Below are 10,681 nucleotides of genomic sequence, written 5' to 3'. Positions count from 1 at the left end.
TAACACAAGTAACAATTACTACTGACTCACTGCTGATATTGAAACCAGCTGCAGCCCATTTAAGGCATTCCCTGTATTCCTTCACAGCAAATATAAGGCGATGAGATACACAAAATACATACTAATGCAGAGGTGTGTCAGTTGCCTGTGATGATTTGATTCCTTATTTGAAATAAACTCTGCAGGATTTCTGCAAAAAATACCAGGCTTCTGCATGTGTGCAATATAAGGCAGAATTCCTAACTCATTTCTTCACACTGCCATGTAGCTACTTGCTGGCTTGTCCTGTGAATAACAATTCTGCTCATCCTTGCTTGCAGAGCCTGGAATGTACTTGTATTCTCCTTTAAAGAAACCCATCTGATTTAACCAGAACACAACAGAACACAATTATATATTGGATAGAAAAGGGAAAGGTCTTTTCTGCTAGGGAAAAAAAAAAAAAGAGTAAGTGAAAGAAAATAATTGAAATTCCATTTCTGCTGAATCCATTTTCTTTTACCGGTGAATTGCTCAGCTTACAAATCATTATTTGCTCTGAGGTACTCAGTTATATCTGCACAGCTCAAAATCATTGCTATCTGCAGTGGAATTTTTTTTATTTTATTGCTAGTTGTACAACTTGCCCTAAAACCTGCTCCTTCTACAATTAGAACACAACATTATGCATTTATTGGCCAAATAAGCATTCTCTTCACTGTTGTAAAGCTTCACAGTGATTCCAGATTGCTGGGTTCAAAGATCATCACCCTGCCAAAGGAAAATCAATGCAGTTGGATGTATTTTTAAAGCATTAAAAAGATTTCTCCTTCACACACGCGTAGGATTCCTAAGGCAAGAAATGCATTTGACAGAAACTCTCTGGCCACACCCAGTTAGTACATTTCTCTTTATTTTGCAGTTTCAGGGGTTTAGATACAACAACCACAATCCCAGCACTGCACAAATCACACTCTCAGGACGAGATCACACACACCCAGAACACGTCACAGTAAAGCTTCCCAAAAGCGACACACAAACGGAGGGATCAAGCCTTTAACACAATGAGCTCAAACCACCCCGACATAGCTGCTTTTTTGTCCAGAATTTTGTGCTTTTTTTCTTAGAGCTATTAACACTTTGAGACACAACAGAAAGAAATTACAAAAGCACTCACTGGTGTCATGGATCCAGCACATTACAGGGCAGTGGGCAGGCAATTGACTCCTGTTCCTGACATCAGGAAGTCCCCTCAGTCAGAGGAGATCACAGATCAAAGGTAAAGCCATAAAACTTTCCAGAATTTTGCCCTTAAGACAGCCAACTTCTCTCCATATCCACTTAGTTTAAAAACTTTTCCGCCCTTCAAAGCATGATGCAACAAAAATTTCACAGAATACCTCTAATAGGACATCTTTGCCATGTTTCATTTGCAGTTGTGTTTTATTAATCACTCTTTCTTTTCTTAAATTATACTTTGTGGTTGAATCTGAAACCAGAAAATCTATCCCCCCACACACGCACCCATCTAGCACAAGATTAAAAAAATAAATCAACAAGAAAATGCAGAAAGAAAATCTAGTAATATTGGCACAAGTATCTGCCAACACTCACATTTTGGCTCCTGATACTTTTATCTCTCTGAGACAGTGCTATTCCATGTCTTACAAGTCAGTTTTTGCCTCCAACTAAGCATGCAGCAGCCAGCTCCCCCTTTCCTTCGTCCTGCAACAAATCCACCAGCAAGCAGTTGATGAGAGAAGATCCAGACCTGGAGAGGTAAAACTACAGGACACAAGGGAAAGGCTGCAGGACAGTCAGGTTCTGGGAAGGGAGGATTAGGGACAGGAATGTGCCAAACACAGCAACACTCCCAGCACTCTGCTGCAAGCTGTGGTGAAGCCTGGAGGCAAGGGCAGCCCCTGGAAGGGCTCAATCCTTCACTCAGCACCAGCCAAAGCACAAGGAAGGAAATACAGGGATGGCTGCAAGGCCTCCTCCTCCCCAGCCTGGCAGCTTTGATTCCTCCCTGTGCTCTTCATCTGTTTAGAGACTTGACACAAAATCCAACCCCCTTCCTCTTCACGCTCTGGAGGATCTCCCACTGTCAGACAGAAATGCTCTGCTTTCTGCTCCATCCTACAGAAAAACTGAGGTCCATGTCTGGAGGACAGCAATGATTCTCAAAACATCTGGGGATTGATTTTTTTGGTTTTATGTTAAAAAAACCCCATATACTTGCTTTATAAGAGATTTTCCCCTTTTTTTCTCTTAGACCTGGTCCCTTCTAATTGGTTTTTGTGCTTCCTGCTGTTCTTGACAAAAAAGCCTCTTTCTGCAGTAGAGGAATTTATAATTTAAAAATGCAACATTCCCTGTAGAAATAACATTTGCAGCACTACACAATTATTTTTCTTCAGTGTAACTCACATTCACATGAGGTGCACTTACAATATTTTTTCAGATTATTAAATTGTTGGATGAGGAAATACATAATATCAACACTCCAGCACATTAAACAAACATTCCAGTTTCCTACAACAGACACTTCTGCCTTTGGACTACATGATAATGCACCACCACAAATGAAAAGATAAAATTTAATCTGGGGAGAAGGTCACTAGCATGAGCAGTTCTGCTGTGAAGGGGGAGGGTTGTCTGTGAGCCTCATGCTCCTTCCAGAAGTGCCCCTGGAATTGTCTGACTCTATGCTCTCTGACATCTTTTCACAGATGATATCCACGAGCCGCTCGAAAACCTGCCTCACGTTGATGTTTTCTTTGGCACTGGCTTCAAAATAGTCAAAACCTGGGGAAAAAAGTGAACAAAAAGTATCAATAGAGGCTGATGATGATCATGATTTTTAAAGCATCATTTCTTAAGAAAACAAGACATTGGAAAAGCCATAAGGTCAGTTGATTTCCACAATCTCAAGAACAGTGAGCAGAAATACTTTTAAAATGTATCAAGCTTCATTAAGAGTGAAAGGGATAAATGGATCCTTACCATCCTCTCGGTGAATACATGTGCAGATCTGAGTAAATCCAGGATAAGGGAGTCAATTCTCCCCCTTTCATCAGTGCAGGCCCCCTGGGCTGCAGCTGGTGACATATCATCACCAGTAAGGTGTGACAAACCCTTCTGGGCTCCACACAGCCCTGCCCCAGGGGTTGGTCAGGCTCTGCCAAGCCCTGCTGCCCTCTGGCAAGAGCAGAGGCCACAACAAGGAGGAGAATTGTGGGTGCTTTCCTTCTGCTGACCAACTCAAAAAGCAAAATGCTCTTTGTCCCTCAAACCCTGACCCATTCTGATTGAAAAAAACCAACCAGCAGGGCTGGAGTTACAGCAAGCAGGGGATGGCACAAGCTTCTCCTGCTGCTTCCCGCTGACACCCGGCACTAGGGGAGAAGCAGCCTCTGACAGACAGCCTGGGCCCTGCCTCAGCAGCAGGAATGCCCTCAACTGTGAAGCATGTCCTTATCTCCCTCACCCCAGGGGCCTCGAGGGCCAACAAGGCTGTTGCTTCTGTTCTATCAGGTTATTAAATTGCCAGCAGCGAGAGCTGAGGCACCACGGAGAGTTTATTTTACAATAAGCTCTGGTTGTGCTTCATTCTGGGGATATTCCGCATTGCATCAATTTCCTCTGATTCTGCCACAAACAAAGAGAAAATTTGTCTTAACTGGTTAGTCTGCCACTGCTGGCAGGCTGAGTCTCCTCGATGTGTGAGTTAAATAGGTATCCACCCCATTCAAAGTCTTTTTAAGATTCATGGGACAAGGGGTGAAGTGATGGTGGAGATGTGTGCCTTGTTACCAAACAGGGAGGGCTTGCCCTGCATCAGATGAGGGGTCTGTCTGCCCCACTTGCTGTTTTGGTGATGAATAAAAATGTGTATGAAAAGCTCAGGACAGCAGAGAACTCACTTAGATATTTGTCAGTCCAACACTGGTTTAGCTTCCCCTAAACCCATCTGTTTTGGTTCAGTTCACATTCAGGCCAATAATAATTTCTTAATCTGATTAAGGAATTATTTCAATGATGTTAATGTCTCCATGCAAACTTAGATAAACATGCTGAGGGATAACCTTTGTGTGAATCATTATGATGAAGATTAGCACTTTAAGCAGTCAATAGCCAATTAAAGAGATTCCTCCCACCTAACTCACAAAATAATTTCATATAATGCTGTACACATTAGCATAGTTACCATGAGGAAAAACTGATCTGATATAATCAGATCTATTTTCCAGCTCTTTTAAAAGGAGTGTTTTGGATGTTGGGAGGTTCCAGAAAGCAGGGCTTGGACAGCATTTCCCAAAGGCATGATCAGCTGTTGGTTTGCTCTGCACTGGGGTGGTTTCTCAAGGGTGAGCTGGACAAGCACCAGGTCGGGGCAGAACTGGGGATTCTTCTGCAAAACAGTTTCCTATTGATGGAATCAGTTGCTATGGTAACCCTGTGTGTGTGTTTTGAAGTGTCCCACACGTAAAGGATTCAGATTCTAGCTGCCAAGTTTGTATTGAAACAAACAGATGAATTTTGGGAGGAGAAAAAAACATTACAAGTCCAAATTGGAGTGGGAGTTCAAATGAAACTCTCCATTTGCTGTTACATTGGTTTGGACAAGTTTTCAATTACTAGAAGAAATTATTCCTTTGATATAGGTGGACACACAAGCATCCACACCTTTTTGAGAGTCTGCAAGCCAGGAACCAGGTTTGTTCACATTCATATTTTCAAAACCAAATTGAATTCTGATGGGTAAGAAAGATCCCCTAAATGATTTTGCAAATTATCCATGTCTTTCTTTGCTTTGCCAATCCTACATATGAAGATTTTCTATTACAACAATAATGATGGGTTTAGTTTGATATTTGCTCACTATTTGTTTATGATGGCTCAAGACTCCAGCCATGAATGAGACCCCTTTGTGTGTACCAAATGTAGAATTTACACTTTACAATTTACATCAATGTATGCAGTGTGTCCTGGAACTCCAGCACCCCCAGTTTAACACTTTATTATGCCCCCTCCAATTATTGTTTAAGAATTGAAGACAACACAGGATTTTATAAATTGAGGATGATGGTGATTCCTTTGGGTAGGAATGTCTACTCTTACAAGCAAAACAAATGTTTATGCCCAATGTAAGGATCTCTACTGCTAGGTAAATTAAATTTGAACAGGATTTACTTGCTACTTTGAATTCTTTAACAGAAGACAACAGTATAGTTGAATTTTAACACAGAGCCCTGATTAAAAATATCATATATGCTGTAATAGATAATGAAAAATGATAAATAAATTATAAACTAGTATGAGTTTACTTTGCTCTTCATTATAAAATTTTCATTGCAATCCCAGCTTCCTCTCAATGGAACTGTTTTGCTTTTTCTATCCCACATCAACAACATAATGTCATTTTCTTACCGGGTTAGAGAAGCCTAGTACATTTTTAAAATATGTTTTACTCAATTCCACAGTTCTGATTTATAAACTTCTTTCTCTTTTCATTGTTTAGTTAAAAAAATGCTTCAACAAAAATCAATGTTTGCATTGATTTGCAATGAGTACATGGTACTTGGAGACCTGGAGACAGAATTGTGTTTATGAAAACTTTTTTCTCTTTTCATTGTGCTGAGCTAATAAAAGCTTTTCTCTCCAGATAAACTTTATCTTCATTCCACCCCTAGACATACCCTTTACAGATACAGCACCACCACAAGTATTCTACCAGGTATTCTTGGCCTGCCAAGCACGAAGTAGGTAAAATCTGAACCTAGAATATATTACATTTCTTAGTTGTGGGACCATTACTGAAGTATTACTGCTGGAAGGACTCATTGTACAAACTGAAAGGAGCACAGAACAAACAAGCAGAGGAAAAAAGGTAAAAAAGAAGTAAAAAAAAAGAAAAGCTTTCCATGTACCCAGCTGATCTGCCAGATGTTTCCCCTTCTCCATGGGAACAATCCTGTCATCCTCCATGTCACATTTGTTTCCAACCAGGATCACTTGTGCATTATCCCAGGAGTAAGTCTTGATTTGTGTGGCCCTACAGCAGGTCAAGAGAGATTGTTACATTCCATCAGCTGTGCCAAAATACAATCCTATATTAAATACAAAAACAAGTACCATTAATGATAACATCAACACCCCCAGGCTGTGTGTTGGTTCAAAGACAAATGACCAGGCTTAGACACAAAGCAACAACGCAGACTGTGTAACTCAGTAACTGTTCTATTTTACTACTCTTTAGCTTTGTGTGACAATAAAGTTTCTTGTTAAGACTTCACAAGTGTTTTAAAGACCATGAGATCCAGATAAAAAGCTGAATCAAGTCATTTTTGAAGATTAGGGACAAAAAAGCCTTTTTGTAAAGCTTATTCTCCTTCAGCTGTCATCTGTCAGAGGAACAACAATCAATTAGAACTCTTAAGGATATTGTCCTGTAGAGAAAGACATACAGTAGATGCACACTTCATACTGGATTTACAACTTCTTGCAAAAGGCAGAACAATAACTCTCATTTTCTGTAGCATATTTTGCTGTAGAGTTTTAGGAACACCATAAGAACAGATGGAAGCATCAAGCCCTCTTTGCTTGAACAAGGAAACTGTCTCATGGAAACTGAAAATCACACAGAAACATGGAAACAACTGAAAAGGAGAAACATAAATGTACCAAATTGGGAAGATACGACATCAAAGCAAAGCTCTGTAAGCTAACAGTTGAACCCAGCAGGATTAAGGAATACCAAAGACAGGAAAGAGCAGCTGCAATGACAGACCAACACTAACTTCAGTGGCACAGGGCTGCAGTGGGGGGCTTGGGCAGGAGCACTCAGGTGAACTTGGAGCTTCTAAAGCTTTCTGTGGCTCATTAAACTGCAGTGGAGCTCACCATGGATCCCAGGACTCTGACCTTACATTTAGCCTCTTTAGAGTTTTTCCATGACAAAACAGAATAATTTTTATATATATCCTGAGGGGCCAGCCCTCTCCCACCATCCTTGGTGAGGTGTCCCAGAGCCAGCAGTACAACATTATTAGCTTGATAACATTCACTTTCATCCACCTTTCCAGACCCACACAACCTATTTTATCTTCACCAAGTCAGCTCTATCTTTTAAGGCTCCCTCCTCCCCAAGGACAATTAGGCTGCACTGCCAGAAGCAATTCACTCCTCTCCTCCATCCTCCTCCATTCCCTAACTCACCTTCCCACCCTCTGCCCCAACTCACCACTACTGCAGGCAGGACACTACAGTTTCAGGCAAATCTGCCACTTCCCAGTGGAGCCAGAAGCCTCCTCAAACTTTTACTTCTGTGTAAGTTTCCTCAAACTCCCTTAACAATAAAGCACTTGATTCCTTCTCTTTTGAATTAGCAGCAGCCTCTAGCTTTGATCTACTAATGACAATTTTTAATTAGTTTGAGTTGCTTACTTGCTTTTTTCCATGGAAAGCAGCCAGCTGTTACTCCACAGATAACTGTGGAAAAGAAGGTCATTTCACTGTGCAACTTGCCCTGAAACAGCAGCCTGCTTGGACTGCCCTGGAGAACAAGAACCTCACCCAAGCCCAGACCCAGAGTGCAACATGCAAAAAAACCCAAAGACTCTGTGCAGTGAAACTTCTTACCCTCCCTAGTGTCTTCCTGGAAAGCCACTCATTCCAATCCCAATTTTAGCTCCTCCAGTCTCACATTTTGTGTGCCTCCATGTAGACAAGACCCATGAGAGCTAATATGAGTCTGTGCTGAGCTTATATGGGACTCTGGGGTTTTAACCAAAAAAGTTATGAAGAACATACAAAAGAAACCCTGATGTCCACACAAAAGTAGGGACAGAAAATTTCCAGATGCTTTTGGAAAGATAAATGAATAAATAGCAAGGCTTGTATGATAGAGCTGTTTCAACAATTGTCAGGGCAGCCCAATATACACACTGGGAGAAACATATTTCTGTGACACAATAAAATGCTGTGCCTTGTTTGTGCTGAATTCCCCAAATTAACAATAAAGCACAGACTTTGTGCTTCATGCTTAGAAGAAAAATAGTCTCAGGTTCATAGTTACATGGAGGTATCAACAGTTCCATTTGGGTTAAAGATAAATAAACCTGATGATTTGTGAACCCAGCTGTCACTTACATCTAAGTTAAATTTTACCAATTTTTATTTCCCTTCTATGAAATTGTCTAGATTGTCTAAAGCAGAGCTTCAATAATATTTTCTATTTACTTTACAGTTGCAAGCACTGAGTATATTTTAGTTCCAGTATAGTTTCAAATGAAGTATAAACAACTGATTTATCTACACACACAACTATCAACCCAACGTCAAATAACAGCTATCAAAAAAGTCTGCTAAAAAAGAATTCTAGAAACTGAGCTGAAAGCTATGAAAGCTCATTTAACCCTTTCACTCACACCACAGGAAAGACATATTCAAACAAAATAATTACTTGCTTTCAAATATCAATTAAAACCCATCTTTGTGTTTGCCTACTTATGTTTTTTCTTGTAAAATAACCTGAATGAACTCTTGCCACACTGCAGTGAGGAAAATCACTCAGGCTCACTATTTTAAGGCTTCTCATACAATCTGTTGTACATTTTCCAGTGAACAAGAGAACAAGTCATGTTCCAGGTATTTCCAAATGCATTTAAATTGTGTCTCTTTCTAAGTGGTTTTAAGATGATGATCATTATTTGGGGTGATTCACGTGAATGAATGAAAGACTCTACTTTGCATTCATGTTCTACCTGGAGAGTTTGTCTAAATAACTGCTATACAACCATGATCCTCTCACTCACGAGAAAAAGTGTCTTTACTTGGTTTAGGAGAGGTATCAGTGACAAAGCAAACTAGGATCCTCTTCAGGACACCCACCCGTAAGAAGGGTGAGAGAAAAGGATCTTCCAAGGGAGAAATCATTTGGCAGACTGGGAGGGATATTGTCATTTCCCTTGTGGAGAGGTGAGGCCCAATCAGGGGGCTGTGAAAATAGTCCTGTGCCAATGAACCAGAGATGGAGATAAAGGAGCTCAAGTAACAGACACCTTAATTTTCCATGGAAAGTACAGTTCTTGACTGAAGACCACATCCAGTGTAATAAGTTTTTTTAGTAATAACTGTACTAGTGGGGGAAAAAACCCAAAAAATCCTACTTGCTATGCTAGAAAATGGCAGACACTGATAGAGCAGCACCAGCACCAGCACCAGACAAAAGGGTTTTCATCCATTTCTTGAGTCTTTGGAAGTTTAGAAAGCAACTCTGCAGACTGGGAAAAACCATCTCCCAGCTGCAATAGCCACTAGAGGACTCTGCTGGCCCAGAGATGCTGGCTTGGCTGCAGCCCTCATCTCCTCTCCTGTGGAAAACCTTCAGGAAGGAAGGAAATGAGCCCTTTTTATCCACCCCACTACATCATTTGGGCTCAGAACCTCAAAGCTGGTTGGAAAGATTCCTGACATACAGAGGGAAAAACACACTGATGGTTCACCTCTGTCCTTTGGCTGACAAGGTGCTCTTAGGAAAGATATTGCTGCAGCTCCAGTGGCACAGGAAGATGTGAAATCAAACAGACAAACCTGACCTTTCCCAATTCTTACTCTCACACCAGTGCCTTTGATGGAACAGACCTCAGACTAGTTCCAATATACAGCTTCAGGTTAAACTTCACCTGTGCAAACTTTAAAATAGTAGCAGCTCAGAGACTGAGATTTGGTAATTTTTGGCAAAGACTGTTAAGTAAAACTTATTAGGGCAGAACCAACAGACAGATAGCCAGATGAACTGTGTGGTCATATGGATCTTGTTTCATGAGGGAACAAAGCTGAAAATATTTACAGTTTAGTGAAAGATATCACCCCAGCTCACATGGCTGCACTCCTGTAGAAAATACCCCTAAGTAGACACAGAAGCTTCATCTGAGCTTGGTGAATGAAATTTTATGGATAAAACTGTTTTTGGCAAAACTTCTGGGTCTGTGTTTCTAACAAGAAAAGAATGCATTCCTCTGTCACAAGCTTCTGAAGGGCTGCTCAGGATGGTGCTGCAGTTCACCTGCTGTGGTGGCACTGGGGATGGGGAGCTGAAAGTGGAGACTACATCTTGAATGTGACCGTCGTGACCAACTGCTTTTGTGAACAGAGAGGACAAAAACTGGGCAGCTTTGGAGGAAAGACAAATCACTTGAAACAACAAACCCCGTTGTTGAAGCTTTTGAGTTAGAGCCCAGATTAGGGGATACAGAATAGGTGCTCAAGAGAAAGCCAGGATGAGCCAGATGCTAAAAGCCAGTACCACAGCCAGGATGTCACATGCTCCCAGCAGGTCACTGAGATCACTGCAAATCAATCTGACTCCGGAGATCAATTAACCACTGCACTGCCCTTCTCTGCATGGTGCCCAGGCTTATCTGCAGCGAAGAGCAACTAGGTAACCAGCAGAAAGGATTGCAAGAAATTTGAGTGGAGTCACAGGGCACTACTTCTGAGGATAAACACAGCCTTTCCCCAAATCCCTGAGATGTGAATTGAACAACCACTGTTAATCTGTATTTTTAGCAGCATAGCCAGGAACCTCTTAAGCCCAAAAAAGCATTAAAGGATTAATTTCTTCACAATAAATTTAAACTTTTAAAAGCACCAAATACTACAGTATGCTACAATATTTGAATTACAACCTTTTCAT

The 10,681-nt window shown here is 41.0% G+C and overlaps 1 protein-coding gene across 4 annotated transcripts in view; it reads right to left on the bottom strand.

The window, feature by feature from the left end:
- Positions 1 to 877: 877 nt before the first annotated feature.
- Positions 878 to 10,681, bottom strand: part of RAB3B (RAB3B, member RAS oncogene family) — a 49,626-nt gene continuing 39,822 nt past the window's right edge. For all 4 annotated transcript variants that reach the window (XM_085067616.1, XM_085067618.1, XM_085067615.1 and 1 more), the window contains 2 exons: positions 5,913 to 6,037; positions 878 to 2,787 (listed from right to left, as the gene is read on the bottom strand). In XM_085067616.1, the coding sequence (XP_084923742.1) occupies positions 2,600 to 2,787; positions 5,913 to 6,037 (313 nt within the window). In that variant the 3' untranslated portion in view covers positions 878 to 2,599. The remainder of the gene's footprint in view (positions 2,788 to 5,912; positions 6,038 to 10,681) is intronic.

The sequence above is a fragment of the Lichenostomus cassidix genome, chromosome 8, assembly GCF_008360975.1.
Source record: "Lichenostomus cassidix isolate B80296 chromosome 8, HeHo_3.0, whole genome shotgun sequence".
NCBI lineage: Eukaryota > Metazoa > Chordata > Aves > Passeriformes > Meliphagidae > Lichenostomus > Lichenostomus cassidix.
Note: the sequence above shows the minus strand (reverse complement) of the source record. Positions and strands in the feature narration are given on the sequence as shown.